This window comes from Phanerochaete carnosa (genome assembly GCF_000300595.1).
Source record: "Phanerochaete carnosa HHB-10118-sp unplaced genomic scaffold PHACAscaffold_10, whole genome shotgun sequence".
NCBI classification, from domain to species: Eukaryota; Fungi; Basidiomycota; class Agaricomycetes; order Polyporales; family Phanerochaetaceae; genus Phanerochaete; species Phanerochaete carnosa.
The window spans coordinates 793,711-808,159 of NW_006767637.1; the positions used below are offsets into that span (position 1 = coordinate 793,711).

At 52.6% G+C, this 14,449-nt stretch overlaps 4 protein-coding genes across 4 annotated transcripts; 1 reads left to right on the top strand and 3 right to left on the bottom strand.

Moving 5' to 3' along the window:
- Positions 1–223: 223 nt before the first annotated feature.
- Positions 224–4,434, bottom strand: PHACADRAFT_263038 (uncharacterized protein). Its single transcript, XM_007400162.1, has 13 exons — positions 4,235–4,434; positions 4,047–4,109; positions 3,797–3,988; positions 3,674–3,747; positions 2,885–3,619; positions 2,518–2,822; positions 2,349–2,456; positions 1,898–2,218; positions 1,545–1,840; positions 1,432–1,489; positions 1,310–1,376; positions 1,083–1,252; positions 224–1,021 (listed from the first exon to the last, which is right to left on the bottom strand). The coding sequence occupies exons 1-8, from the start codon at positions 4,309–4,311 to the stop codon at positions 2,045–2,047; spliced, it is 1,728 nt and encodes a 575-aa protein (XP_007400224.1). The 5' UTR covers positions 4,312–4,434; the 3' UTR covers positions 224–1,021; positions 1,083–1,252; positions 1,310–1,376; positions 1,432–1,489; positions 1,545–1,840; positions 1,898–2,044.
- Positions 4,435–4,628: 194 nt separating this feature from the next.
- PHACADRAFT_151586 (uncharacterized protein) lies at positions 4,629–5,401 on the bottom strand (the record flags this gene model as incomplete). Its single annotated transcript, XM_007400163.1, has 5 exons — positions 5,250–5,401; positions 5,141–5,199; positions 5,062–5,083; positions 4,952–5,010; positions 4,629–4,892 (listed from the first exon to the last, which is right to left on the bottom strand). Exons 1-5 carry the CDS (start codon positions 5,320–5,322, stop codon positions 4,629–4,631), a joined length of 477 nt encoding a protein of 158 aa, XP_007400225.1. The 5' UTR covers positions 5,323–5,401.
- Positions 5,402–5,827: 426 nt separating this feature from the next.
- On the top strand, positions 5,828–6,936 carry PHACADRAFT_199900 (uncharacterized protein; the record flags this gene model as incomplete). Its single annotated transcript, XM_007400164.1, has 4 exons — positions 5,828–6,280; positions 6,336–6,502; positions 6,560–6,629; positions 6,691–6,936. The coding sequence occupies 4 exons, from the start codon at positions 5,828–5,830 to the stop codon at positions 6,934–6,936; spliced, it is 936 nt and encodes a 311-aa protein (XP_007400226.1).
- A 194-nt stretch (positions 6,937–7,130) lies between these two features.
- PHACADRAFT_199901 (uncharacterized protein) lies at positions 7,131–13,609 on the bottom strand (the record flags this gene model as incomplete). Its single annotated transcript, XM_007400165.1, has 38 exons — positions 7,131–7,268; positions 7,318–7,430; positions 7,487–7,748; positions 7,799–7,947; positions 8,000–8,187; positions 8,248–8,260; positions 8,324–8,377; positions 8,437–8,555; positions 8,608–8,710; positions 8,764–8,967; positions 9,019–9,054; positions 9,129–9,190; positions 9,240–9,383; positions 9,434–9,587; positions 9,634–9,895; positions 9,950–10,042; positions 10,088–10,147; positions 10,203–10,215; positions 10,266–10,353; positions 10,408–10,456; positions 10,512–10,868; positions 10,925–10,965; positions 11,024–11,086; positions 11,142–11,168; positions 11,216–11,243; positions 11,298–11,343; positions 11,402–11,537; positions 11,590–11,626; positions 11,681–11,777; positions 11,833–11,896; positions 11,944–12,178; positions 12,239–12,353; positions 12,407–12,453; positions 12,510–12,614; positions 12,671–12,847; positions 12,904–13,167; positions 13,215–13,521; positions 13,569–13,609. The coding sequence occupies 38 exons, from the start codon at positions 13,607–13,609 to the stop codon at positions 7,131–7,133; spliced, it is 4,491 nt and encodes a 1,496-aa protein (XP_007400227.1).
- Between the last annotated feature and the right edge of the window lie 840 nt (positions 13,610–14,449).

The following is a 14,449-nucleotide window of genomic DNA, read 5'->3' on the forward strand; positions in this document are numbered from 1 at the left end:
ACCGTCAATATGTGTAGGCCGCGCTCATCCGACTACATGGCAGCCTGCCGTTAAGGGGTAGGTCTGCTACGGGGGTCAAGTAGTATTACGCCTTCGGTGCCCGACTTTGTCAAGCTGTGTTCGACCCCAGACCAATCTCCCACCTGCCACTCTGCGTCATGCCCTACGACATCTGTTTCTCTACTATCTATATCTCAGCTGAGTGCTCAAGTGCCTAGGATGTGCTCAGCATATATTGGGACTGGTGTGGGCATGATCAAAGACTCCGCGTGGAACTTCGCCGAAGGGTAACGAATCGCGGCGACGATCCTTCCTCACCACCGCCGAACAGGCATCTCGCAGCATCGCGTTTGTCAAATCTCGGCGAAGGCTATGCAGAGCACGTACCGTCTTATCGATACGCGACACATCTTGGAACTCGCTCGAAACCAGGGCTAATCGTAGGCCTGCCATTCTGGGCGATATGCGACCCACTGAAAGCCGCGCAGGGGGAAGCAGCCGTGGTGGCCTGCGTTGGTCACGCAGAGTCCGCAGGGCTCGGGCGGTACATTACCGGCAGCGGATCGAGTCAAGTCAAAGCTAGGGCGCCCTATTGGTCGTGTCGCCGGGCAAGATACCAGGACGCGCAAGCCGCACGGCCGCAAAACAAGGCTGATGTATCCGACCTCCGAAGACAGCCCGCGTCTCAGCTATGATCTCATCCAACACAACTGTTCTGTTTTGCTCCCGTGATCTCATCGCTGTGATCATCTCCTGCGCCTAAGACGTATAAAAACCGCTCGCGCGACAGCTCTTGCCCAGCACTTCAGCAGCACCTTTCAGCAGCTTCAATCCCCGCCAACCTCTACACAAGCCCACATCTCTTCACGCTCTACGGACCCGAGCACTCGCGATGGCCAACATGATCCAAGACGGCGGTGTCTACAAGTTCGTCAACGCCGGCGCGGGTAACGTCGCCGAGAATGGCGACGATGGCGAGTCTGTCATCGGCTACGGCTGGCACGGCGGAGACTCTCAGAAAGTATGCGTGTCTCCGCCACAACGACTTTCGTTCTGTTCATCAATGACGCACCTTGCTACAGTGGAAAGTGGCAAAGATACCCGACAGCCCAGGCTGGGTTATTCAGAACGTCGGCACGGGCCGGTACCTCTCCATCTACGAGGGCGCGCAGGAGGGCATCCGCGTCATGGCTAGCCGGGTCCCCACGCAGTGGGAGATCAAGCCTGACTGGAAGGAGCCATCGTTGCACAGGTGGGCGCTTTACAGCCAGTACTAAAAAACGAGCGTACTGATGGAGTCGGAATGCAGAGTGTACTTGTTCAATACGGACTTCAATATGGACTTAAGTGATAATGGCAACCCGACTCCGGGGACTGTAAGTCCGACACGCTGTTGTTCCGTCGTGCGACCGGCTGACTTCCTGTTTCTAGCCTTGCGCCATCTGGAGCGCATGGGAAGGCCGCAACCAGTGCTGGCATCTCGACGAAGGTGAACCTTCCTCGCCCTATTCCCAAATTCTGCTGCTAATAGTGGATCTCCCTAGTCGCATGAGTGTGACATGATGATACTAGTCACGACATCTTACGACGATCCGTTCCGTGTTGACGAACGTTAACGGTTATTCTCTCTGCTTATTCTGGGAAGGAGCGAATTCTAGGCACATTCGCCCTACGGGCCGTGGACGTTGATCGTTCACGGATGAGTCATCGCCTCGCAACCATCGGCACACGCGCACTGTACATTAGAGCACCTCGCAATAAAATACAACTCAGTGTACACCGAAGATCGCGATGATCCGAGCTTTAGGCTTTCAGAGGCTCGAACAAGCTTCCGGGAAAGGTCCGAGAGAGAGGCACAAAATAAGCACCGTCAAGCGGACTGACGAACATGTTCCAGAGAAACAGCAATTACATAAATATACAGTACAGATGTGTGGCGATTGGCAGGAAAAAAGACGAACAAGAATGCCGTGACTGACCAATCGCGCCGCTGATCCCTTGGATAACTCTAGAGTCCAACAAAGTAACCTATCCTTTGTGCGGCTTACCCCTTAAATCGATAGACTGCAGCGTCACGCCGTCCGCGCTCGACGTTAATGGCGCCAAGGATTGGCACTGCGCTCCACACCATGCATATTAGGAAGAAGAACGCGTAGCGGATGTTGCCTGTCGTGTCCGCGATGAGTCCGACGATCAACGGGCCGACGAACGAGCTTGACTGTCGCACGTTTGTGGTCAGCAGGCGTACGTATACAATAACGGATGTAAGCAAGTCGAGACAGAGAAGGATCCAAGCAAATAGCAGAAGACGGAGGAGACAGCGAGATGCAAGCGAGAAGAAAACGAACCTTGTCCGTGATAGAGTACAGCGCGTACCACCGGGCCTCCTCACCATGGGGGATGAGCTCCGAGTAGAACGCGCGGGCGTAGCCCTGGAAAGCGCCGTACACCGCACCCTGTATCCCGGCACGTAAGTGTTACAGCACACTAGTCCCGGCCGACGTAACGATGACGCACAAAATACACTGAGAGAACGTACATCTCCGCGGGCGTTGTCAGCCCGCCGAAGCGTATGCTCCCGTTCCGGAACGCGGGCAGGAACCCCAAGCAGCCGTACGCGGGCAGCAGGCTTGCGAGGCACACCAGCGTAACGAGTACGCGCAGGTTAGACCATCCGAGAGCGCGCTGGATGCGCGGCCAAGCGAGCGAACCCCCAATGCCCGCAATAGGACTGACGATGCCGATGAGCACGAGCGATGTCGCGGGCATATTCAGGGACGTCTTTGCGAAGAGCATGGCTGTGGAGGTGATCGTCGTGAAGCCTACACAGTTGTACGCGTCAGCGATATGATCGGAAGATAGAAGGGAAGGGAAGGCTCGTCACCATCTGAGAGCAAGAACCATGCTGCAAGGAACTTGAAGGTGTTACGTAGCCGTTTAACTTCTCGCCATCTCAGCATATTCCCGAGTCTTTTCCATGCCTTTCCAATCTCCCTCTTCGTATTCCACAGTTCCTTGCTCCCTTCCACATCTTCGGACTCCATATTAGCCTCCTTTGTCTTGCCAGAGGGCAGCCATGCCGCCGCGGGCAGCGAGAACGTCGCCCACCAAATGCCGCTCATACCAATGGCGAGGCGAAGAGAGAACGTCGTGCCGTGCAACTTCGTTACAGGTATAAGTGCGATGATGAGTAGAATGATGCCTGCCACATAGCCGAGTGCGATGCCAAACGAAGAAATTCGCGACGTCGCGCGCGACAGTGCATTATTGTACGCCTCGCGCAGAGCGTTCGAGCTACTGTGGTCATCACCTTGGGACGCGAGCAAGGGTTCCGACGCGTCTTCCGCCTCGCCGTCGTTTGAATGCTGGCCTGGCTGGCTTTCGCCGACGACCGAAAGCATGTCCGCGCGGGCCATGACTACTTCCTCAGACGCTCGCGCAAGTGTGGGCAAGTACGCGTTCATGGCTACGACAGACGCGCCAAACCCGACGTTCGCGCATATACCCAGCAACGCTGATGTGGGCCATATTGGAGATGTGGAGGGCAGGAGTAGGAAGAGTGTTGCGGCTGCGCTTCCAAAGAAAGCAAAGAACAGAAGAAGCAACTTGCGATGCGGTGCTGGAGAAAGGATGAGTCAGGGGCTGTGGAAATGAGACAGGGTCAGAGACGAACGATGGTCGGCAATGTTGCCCATTGAGATGACCGTGAGGGCTTGCAAGGCGACGGATACTGAGTTGACATACAGGCTGCGGAAGTCAGAGCCATGCTAACTGTATGTGTGCAGCTTGAGCGAACCTGAAACTCGCACTGTCTATCCACATCCATCCCAGCTTCACCACACAACGAATCTCTTCAGCAGGTGCTGTCGTTACGGTTGCATTAGATATTAGACTGCTTGTTGAGTTCGACAAGTCGCCCGGAAGCGGTATCGTCGAGTTCGCCGCAGAACATGGGACTGTATGGTCTGGGAGAAGGTAACCGTTATCTCTGTCAACATGCAAACATATAGTCAGGTCAACTGAAGGCAGAATTGAGAGATGCTTACCTCGCGAACTGCTCGAGACATATAGGCAAGAACAAGGTCAAAGACACGACCACGAATACCTCACTATAATCCAAAAGCAATTAGTCATTGACAAGCAGCTCGTGCGGGGAGGGCGGCACAATGGTAGGATCAGATGTGGTTGGTACTCGGTGCTCGTGGTGGACCGGGACAAAGCTCACAGGACACACCTGGCGAATGCATAGCTTAACCACCCTCTCAGCCATTTCTTGTACTTCCTGGAGTCATAAACAAGTTCCTCGGTCATCGCTCAGACAATTCAAATGGCCGAATTTGTTGCAGATACTATGAGCTAAGTCGGCTAGTGTCCATGGGGCTGATAGCGGGTGATAGGAGAAGTGCAATGCCAGCGAGTGTGCTCAAGGATGGCGTGCGGAAGAGGCGAGGCTTAAGTACTGAGGCGGAGTAGCAGATACTGGAGCGTGTAAAGCGTTTCAGAGATCTAAGAACTAAGGTGGGGGCAGCGCATACGTCCTGGATGTGGCTGTATGCGCACAAGCGACGGGCGCGGGAGGTCGTCGGCAAACCCCACAGTTTCAGCTCAAGCGGTACGGCTTGCACTCCTCAAAAACTTCTTGTTAACCACAGGAGAGAGATATTGTATGAGTAAGAAAGGTATATGTACAGGTAGCAAAGACCAAACAATGACAGGGCAGGCCCAAGATATCGCAGAACACTGGAGTCCAAGACACGAAGCAGCACTATTGGCAACAGTAACCTCCTAGCTGTGGCAGCAACATAATTCAAAAGCAAGATAGAGGCATACAGATATCGAGAACGTACCTGCTCCAGGTGAGCGTCGATAGTGTCTCCGTCTTCCATATTAAACTGTAGACAAAGGCCGAGAGTCAGGATTATTCTTTTCTTGACAGACGACGACCACGCACCTCTCCAGGCGTTTGCTCCGGTCGTATACGTTCTCCTTCAAAGGTATACTTGAAGGAGCCTGACACACACAGTCAGAGCAGTGCACTTCTGGCCGATACACGCTATGTACCTGATGAACGTCCAAACTTCGTCTACGCATTTCCTCCGGATCAAAACTCGTATTCCTTCTCTCCAGAGTGTAATCTTACCTCTGCTGCCTCGAAAATCTTCTTGAACTGCGTGGTGGACTTGACTTTCACCGTACACACTGTGCCACCAGTCAGATGAGACCACAACAAAGCGAGTACGATGCTATACCTTGGCTTTGGAATTGGACTTGAACGGTCAGCTTTGGCTTGACGTCCTCCTTGTGCTCTTGTTCCTCGGACATGGTGATGGTAGTGTTGACAGAATGCAGTGTCCCTGTCGCGTCCCAAAAACGCGACCTCACGCGAGGGGACGGCACGTGCGATTCCCGGGGTCTCGTCCATGGGGAGACCCTCTTGCAAGACCCCTAAGACGTCCGTTCGTCCCACCCCCAAGCGATGCTCACGCAAAGCAAGTCTTAGCCTATGTTTGAGCACGCGTGCTTTCCTGCTTCATTTTAAAAACAGGCACCCAGTGACGCAAAAGATGCAACACTCTGGGCACGACTCGCGGGCAGTGCGTTGTTTCAGGCTGAAGCAAGTACCCCACGTGTTGGACCACGTCCTTTTCGTATGGCGCGGGGAGTAGGCATCCACGATTTCTCAAGTAGTCTACTGATCCTGATCACGGTACGCAGCATCCTCTGACTCCATACCACGCTGAGGAAACGTGGGACACGGCATGCGCAAGCATAAAATACTCAGGCCTTGGCTCGAGTAGCCTGCACAACGTTAACCACAACCGCGACCATGGGCAACCAACAGAGCACTCCATCCGAGCAGGCAACGAGTATACGGTCAAAGAGCTCTAAGCGGACGCGGATAAGCGTCGAGGAGCCTCCGAACCGTGCTTCGCGCGCAGTCTCGTTTTACCAGACCCCGCCCGGCTCTTTCGATACTCCCAGAATGTCGACTACTTCACCCATAAATGAGAGTCCGGCGACATCAGAATCTGGCACACCTTTTCGGCCACTCTCTACCGCCTCTGAGCAGTCATCGCAGACTACTCCGTACCCAGGGCCAAAGTCTGCAGACCCAGGCGCTCCAATCGAGGAGCCGAAACTCGTGGTGAAGGAGAAGCACTCTTGGAAGCCAGGAGTCTACTCTCTCATGAATGCGAAGAGCGGAACATCTGTCGATCTCTCTGGTGGAGACAGGAAGAGTATTATTGGCTTCCCTCCGCATAGCGGGAAAAACCAGCAGGTCAGTTTCGTTCTCATTTGAGGTTGGGGGAAGCCTCATCATATGAACTATACAGTGGGAATTTTTGCCCTCTGGTGAAGGATGCACTATCAGAAGCGTCTTTTCCGGATTATACCTGACAGTTGAAGACACTGTTGGTGATGGCGCTACGCTGATCGCCAGCCCATATCCTGTCAGTTGGAAGGTCGAGGACGTATCGGACGAAGACGTGGCGAGTATACGGTACGTGTCCCTATTTTTCGAACGAACGTGGCTCCATGTATTAAGGACGACCACCAGCATCCTATGGCCTACCGACAAGTACGCCTTCGACTTAGCGGACTTTGGTAGCGTTACGCCGGGAACAAAGGTACACAGCCAGTCTAGCTCTATTCTTGATAGGAACGTCTACTTACTTGACTTATTCACAGGTGCAACTGGCTTCGTCCCGCTCTGATGAGCGCTCTCAACGCTGGAACCTCATAGAGCGCGAAACGTCTCCGGTCGACTTATCGTTCAAACGCTCGCCTCATCTTGAGAGCGCAGCATCCAACCCGCCTGTGGAGACCGTGTTCGTCACGGAGGACAAGGATCACACCACTACGACGCGCACGACCACCACGAGCACGATTACGACTGTGACCACTGTTACCAAGACACCGAAGAGCCAAGCTTGAGATCTGGAGTTCTACTTTCGAGGCTATCTCGATGCCGGTGTAGGCCAGCTATTTAGTGAAGCCATTGATAAGTATGTACAAGTATAATTACAGCAGATTGAATATCTATGCACGACGTACTACAAGTATCCTGTAATCTCGAATTGTCAGCTTGCGTATAATGTCGTGGCCCTCTGCTTAGAGAAGTGCTCTAGTCAGTGGCTAACAGCGGTAGCGTAGAGCGCGTCCTTATTATGGTCGCTCTCGACCAGAGCATAAAACGTTCCGTCTTTCCTCTCTAGAAGCGCCTTCGGCGTATCAAACTCGACCAGGCGACCAGCATCCAGTACCATCTGTACACTGTTAGTAAGGTATCAGCTTGAGACACGAAGATAAACTTACGATCTTGTCATAGTCCATGATGGTCTGCAGCCGGTGCGCCACTGTTATGACAGAGACACCTCGTTTCAGCTCGTCGCGAAGGGATCTTTGAATGGCGGCATCAGTACAGTGATCTATGGAGCGGAGTCAGATGTTGACTGAGTGTGGAAGTATCGAGCGCTAAACTGACCAACAGCGGACGTTGCCTCGTCGAGAATTAGCAGCTTGCTCTGGCGCACGATCGCCCTGGCCAGTGCAATGATCTGTCTTTGACCAACCGAAAGGTTCGTACCACTGCCCGTGATCTTCGTATCCAGAGTGATCCAGTTCGCGCCGTCGGACTGTCGCAGCGAGAACATCCCTGCAGAACGGAGCGCGCCATTGAGGGTGGCGTCATCGTGTAGGTCGAACGGATCGAGGTTGTATCTCAAACTACCGCTAAGAAGTTCAGGCTACGTATTTTTTCAGTATCCTGTGACGATACACATGACAAAGCACTGACCACTTGGGGTATGATAGTGATACTCGAACGTAGTGTGTCCAACGTAATAGAGTTAGTAGGAACGCCATCGAAGGTGACGACGCCTCCAGTTTGAATGCAGCGAAGAAGTGCCAGTGTTAATGTTGACTTTCCGGCACCAGTTCTCCCCACTGTGTATAGTTTTATCAACGAATACTCATAGCAAGTCCGAGACCAGCTTACCGACGCCGATACTTTCGCCGCTCTTCACGTTGAAACTAACGTCCTGCAGAACTTTCGACCCATCGACATTGTATGACGCGCACAGTCTTTCAACACGCAGGTTGCCGCTCGCAGGCCAATATGCCGGAGGTGCGTCGCCGTTTTTGGATTCTTGCTCGATATGGATGTATTGATCAAGGCGTTCCAAGCTGCGAAAAAGCAGTCGAATTTAGTGGACGCGTCAGGGGAACTATGAAAACAAGGTTGACCTGTTGGCGTTCACTGTAATGTGAACCGTAGTCAATACAGTTGCCTCTGCAGGGCAGTGCAAGTAACTCTGCTCACCCTCGAGTTGGTTGAACCAGTTGACCAGATTTAGGATTAGGTCGGTGAACGATACTGAGTATAAATATTCTCAGTATATTGCAGACACATGGGCACGTTTTCAAGATGCTTACCGGCCATAGCAAGAACGAAGCCGACACCTGACGGGCCGATAGACGAGGCATACACCAGGTACCACGCTATAGTAGCCGCGAAAAGGGCAGAGAGACTGTCAAGACGGACGGCAATCCATCTTTTGGGCCGTGATGAGACATCAACGCTCTGAACGACAGAAGACGACGAACTGATTCAGGCACCAAAATATCCTCGACGCCTGGGTGTAGTCGTTCACTCGCCGAAGCAGCTGCCCCCTGAAGTGGTTTTGCGCCGAATATGCCCTGATTGAGACTTGAGAGACAGCAGTGTCAGGGATTAGGTCGACAGTAGTCAACGCTACGTACCAAGGCCATGCATTGTGCTACTTAAGACGGCCAACACAGGAGCCTTGCGAGTGGACAGCTCGCGCTTGACGGAAAGTTGTGCCTTGATGTATATGCTCCCGAAGCACGCGCCTAGACACACCACAAGAAGACTAGGCACCAACAGGATCGGGGCATAGATGAATACTACTATGAACTTAATCGCCATGGCGAGGAATGTGTTGGCTGACGATCGAGGTAAGAAGACGTAGCTAAGAGATATGGACGGTGACGCACTAAGAATATTGATGGCTTGCGGGATAGCACCGTCGACTGTATAGTCTCAGTCCGTAAATAATACGAAGAGTTGCAAACCATGCCGCCCTAGAACATGGTGCATTACGTACCAGCCTGGATATCCTGAGTGAATCGCGTGATGACCCGAGAGGTAGGTGTAACATCTAGCCAACTAATTGCTGCGTCAGAGTCGGTACCCCATGAGCTTCCAAAAATATTACCGGAAGGTAGTGCCCAGGACTGACTCTGCAAGCTCGCGGTGGATGGCGCGCGACGCTCTAATCCTTCCCCAAGAGTCCGTGAGAGACTGCGTTAGGAAAAAGATAGTCGTCACAACCACGATGGCCGAATACATGACGAGATAGCTGTGTGTTCCGACTCAGCGATAGCAGGGGTGCATGAACACATGACTCACTAGGGCGCGTCGACATCGTTTTTCGTAGCATATTGTTTCGCCCACCAGCCAAGCCACCAGGTCTGCAGAATGCTGAACACCTGGGCGATGGTCTCTGCGCTGAGATAGCTGAGCCAGTGAAAGATCCCACCCATGCTGCGTAGATACATTCTATCTAGGAGATGTCAATATTAGAAAACTTTTAAAGGTGAGCGACTCACAAGCTTTGCGGTTGATGCGGCCGAGGGAGATTTCTTCTGGTTCCACGAGCTTATCCTCTCGTGAACCAGGCAAGACCTGATTCGTTTCTGTGTCCGTGCTTCCGTCTAGCTCCGTGGTTTCTGAGCAAGTAAACAGCCTTGCCGTCTCCACCTTCGGCTCTGGCTCATAAGTGTCCCGCATGCTCCCTCGGATGTGCACTTCGCCACCTGTTATCGACACGACAGATGCAGCTAGCGGTGCGGTCAACGCATCACTATGGGTCTAAGGATGGGCTTTAGGACTGAGCACAACGGCGAACAGCGAATAGAATTGTACCACTAGAATGATAGTTCTGTCCTTCATGAGATCTCCCTTGAAGCATTGATCTACTATCCAACGGGACGTTTGCACGTCCAGTGCAGCCAATACCTATTAAGATATCAGCAGATGAACGTGCACAAGGAAAATCCTCACGTCATCAAGCAGGAGGATTTCTGCTGTGGAGTAAACGGCGCGGGCAAGTGTTATGCGTGCCTACAGGGAAGACGATATCAGAGCATTTCAGCCATCATCGTTTTGGAAGAACTACCTTCTGTCCTCCGCTTCACACTATATAAGCGAACAAATCGAAGAAGTGAAGTGGCACGCGTACCTAAGCGTGATGCCCTTCTCACCGACTTCGGTCTCGTCTTTAGAGCCGAACATGTCGAGGTCTCTCAATAGTGCGCATTGGTAAATCACTGAAGTAGAATGCTGAGAAGAATCCGGGTTGCAAAGCGAGCAAGTCTTCATACCTTTATTATACCTCTCTTTGTCATAAGGCGACCCAAATAAGATATTCTCCTGCCAAAAAAAAAAGGTGGGATGAGCAATTCCAACGTGCAAGGAAGCGACGAACCTTGATTGTATCACTCAAAACCCATGACTCTTGCGCGGCATACGCGACACCGCACTCCCTGGGCAGGCTGACCCACGAATCCGAACCTACAGGAGTACAGTGCATCTCGCCGAGCAGTGCCATCAGTAGCGATGTCTTCCCCGCCCCCGTCAGGCCTTTCACCACATTGAAGGTGCCTCGCTTGAAAATGATGTCTCCTGCGGCGCGCAGGCAGAACGACCTCTGCGGTCCGTCAGTCGATGCTGTCGACCACAAGAACTCTGATTCGCCGAAGCCGATGTCTTGGTCGTGAGTTAGGGCTATGCTGACGTCTTCGGTGGGCTTGTCATGGTGCGAAAAGATTTCGAGGAGCTCGCTCTATCTCATGAGTCTGGTCAGTAGGAGTACCTGGGTAATCGATTGTAGAGGCTTACATTCGAAAGAAATTGCTGAATACGCCCAATGGAACTATACGCTGTATTCGCAAATGCATCAGTTCCGAAGTAATGGATTGATCGCAGAAGGATACGTACCTGCGGTTACCGGACCTAGGATCGAAGATGCCCTGTCCATGAGCTGCCTAATGTTGTTAAACACTATCCCGCTGGTTACCACTATGCGTTCGCCATCTGTGCACACAGATTTACTGACCGGTAATAGAGGAGAATACGATAGACGCTTCAATACCATTAGCGCCCGATCTTCTCATGAGACAGACAACGCACCCGTCAAGCTCCGATGCATCAGCAAAGTCTAGAAGAGATCTTATAGGTTAGTGCATAGAACGTGAAAAGTCGAAGCGCATACGTATGTCGAATATGTTGTGATCATGCACAAAACAGGGATGAGCTGGCTGCGACATATAGCAAATACATCAGCGGGTGCCAAGATAAATAGCTTTCCAAACATACTTGGCATTGAAGTTGACAAATCCATACATAAGCCTTCTCCAGACCCAGATAAGCTCTTGTTCTCTTTTCTCTTCAAGTTTCTGCTCGATACGCTTCGTCCACCCAAGGAGTTTAATCATACGGATGACACTCAACGCTAATGAGGTCCAGTCAGTGAGGTGTCCTTGCACGGTGAACAAAATCTAGACACTTGCTCTCTGTTTCAAGTTGTACGCGCTCGTCCGTCTACGGGTGTCTCATGAGCGTTATCTAGATGTCGCAAGAGATAAGGAATCATACCGCCTTCATTTTCTCTCTCTGCGCGTATGTCAACAAACTTGCTATATCCTTGAAGACAATGAATAGTACGGCCATGACGGCGAACCCTACGAGTGCACTTCACAGAGGTAAGTATGCATTCAACACAATCCGAACCGACTATATGCACGTACCTCCACCCCAAGATGATGTACAAGAACCATAGGGAGAATATCATCTCGGCCGGGACGCCAACACCTGTCGCAAATTCAGTGAGCACACATCCAAGAAGACGATACACACACATAGCATCAGAAAATCTCGACCAGCAGTGATGTTGTCCAGGTCACTAGTCGCCAGGTTCATAATCCTGCCTACGAGACTGCCAGAGTCGTTGCTAGTCGCGTTCTGTGACGCGGCTTTTGTGTCGGGCGGTTGGGTATTCGCAGAATCTGCGACGCCAGACTTACTGCGAAGCCGCAGCGCGTGCTCAAAGATGAGCGCAGTGAAAACCGCTTCCATGCGCGCCAGCGAGCGCGTCTACACGTGCCTGAATTAGCTCATTGCCGATCCTCGAGGACCATGGCAGGCACCACGTACAGATAAAAACGTGTTCTGCTGCTTCAGGACGGTGTCGGCGATGGGCCCAAGCGCAATCCACAGGATCCAGACCCAGGGTTGCACGAAGGCATCTTCTCTGTCGTTCTCCAGGAAGCTGGTGGTCAGAGTTAGGGCAGGTACCGGGCGGAAGACAGCAAGAACATATACCTCAAGAGCCTGTTAACGCCGATTGGACTCGCCAGGCGGACTAGGGCCTGTTTTACGCATGTGAGTTGCGGAAGGTTCAATATTGGCAAAAGTATGAACATACCATACACAGGATGCACGCAACTTGACAGAAGACAGGTTTGCGGAGGACCTTGAGCATCGCCCAAAGCAGGCTCGTCTTCCCTGCATTGGAAAGTGGGTCCAAATGCTAGATGGGCGGCTCAGCAGCATGAACAATATCAACACAAAGGTGCGATGATTTACGGGGAAACTCTGCTCTGTCAAGTATTTAGCTTGGTCATAGTCGGTCAGCGGCGGCAGCTCCTCATGCGAGAGACGCGAAGCATGGAACGCGCGCCATATGACGGGATCGAGGAAAGTAAAGAATGCCCGCGAGAATAATGACGCTGTCTGTTCGGCATTTATGCCATTTTCGGGGCTCTTGGACCCGGGAGTTCAGCGCCACAAATCGGCATCAGAGGACAGGTATAACACACCTCGTGACAAGATGGGACGTAAGGGTACGGCTCCAGGATAGGGCTGAGGAAGCCTGCCCACGCTGCAAGAGCAACCTTTGCCCAAACGAGCTTGCCCTCGCTTTCGTCTTGCGGGCGAAGCTTGTAGGTCATTAGAGGCCAGATGTCCCGGTACGCATACGTCGCGAAGATAGTACACGCGATAACAGTTAGGTGAGGGGAGAGTGTTAGTGCTGTGCGGGCAGGCACGAGTACACTTGCGAACGCTAGGACGACGGCGAAGGACTGCACCGAGGTTAACGTTTGCCGTGCTGAGACATGTCAGCACCTACCAGAACTTCTACCAGGATAGTGTCAAGCAATAGCCACGCCCTGTTCATAGCGGCAACGATAACAAGGCTAAGCAGTGCGATGAGGGCTGCAAGCCGGGCTATCTTGAGCACGAATATGAGGAGGCCGCCGATACGGAATACATGACGGCGAATGACGTCCGTAGCTCTGCTTGCGCTTGCGTGTGGACACTGTTCCAGCTTGGGTCCCACCGATACTGAAGCACGCCAGATTCGCAGAGTGAGCAGCAGCACGTTCAGCGCAAGCACAGTATTGGCGGCGAGGAAGAACTGCATGTGTCTTGGGATACTTGCAAGACAGTGAGCCCCGGATGTCGACGCGATATAGCAACATACCTATCTAGACCACCCCATCCGAGTTCAACCTGGAACCCCATGCTCGTACTCCAGGAGAAAGCAAGGTCCACGTTGCAGAGCCATGGTTTATATGGCCATCCGTGTCAACTGCGGACACTAAACGTAACATCCAACCTTATTTCCATTCGTCACGGCTTCGCACTGCGGGAGCGCGCCAAATACGCTGGGCGAGACCCATCTTAAGTCCGGAAGAAGTTGAAAGGGCCTGCCCTGTTGTCGAAATGCTGTCTGCCTCCAGCAGGCGTGCTCAATTTCAAAATGAGTGGGATGGGATGGTTTCGAGCCAGCTCAATTTACTGCCTATTCCACGTTCCACCTTTGTACCCCTGTCTCTCGCCAACACGTCTGTCAAAATTCACAATCAGACCAGTCAGACTGAGATATCGATATGTTGCTGGCTGCCCAGACAGTAAGTATGCTGGGTGAAGTGGGCAGGTCAAGGCGGGTCGCCAGGCCTGAGGCGCCGAATCTCCAAGATCTATTGCGGTGATGTTCGCGTCGTGAAGGTTGCTTTGCTTACTTTTGGAGCGGAACAAACAAAGAATCGAGATTCCATGTGAGCGTGACCTCGGACCCCGGAAAACGGCAGCGAGCGTGCTCCCTCATCCCAAGTTGCACACGCCCATTTCTGCGCCCTGGCTTCTGGTTTTCGACTTTTTTTTACAACGCCTGAAGTTCTCAGAGAGAAAGGCGGACCCTTGGTCGAGTTCCCACGCCATCGACCCCGGTGTCATCAGTCCAGTTGACCGCCGTCCGGCCACCTCATTCCTGCAGCTGCCATATACTCCTACCTCGCGTCAGCAAGCTTGTCTTACGCCCACAGGTCCTTCTAGTTACAATAAGAGAGTTGTTGGTTTTCA

Bases quoted from the DNA above. Each gene is read 5' to 3' on its own strand.
- PHACADRAFT_263038 (XM_007400162.1), bottom strand. From the start codon at position 4,311: ATGACCGAGGAACTTGTTTATGACTCCAGGAAGTACAAGAAATGGCTG. The intron at 4,110-4,234 runs GTGTGTCCTGTG...TTTGGATTATAG, and splicing joins TTAAGCTATGCATTCGCCAG to TGAGGTATTCGTGGTCGTGT. The intron at 2,457-2,517 runs GTGCGTCATCGT...GCCGGGATACAG, and splicing joins ACGTTCTCTCAGTGTATTTT to GGTGCGGTGTACGGCGCTTT.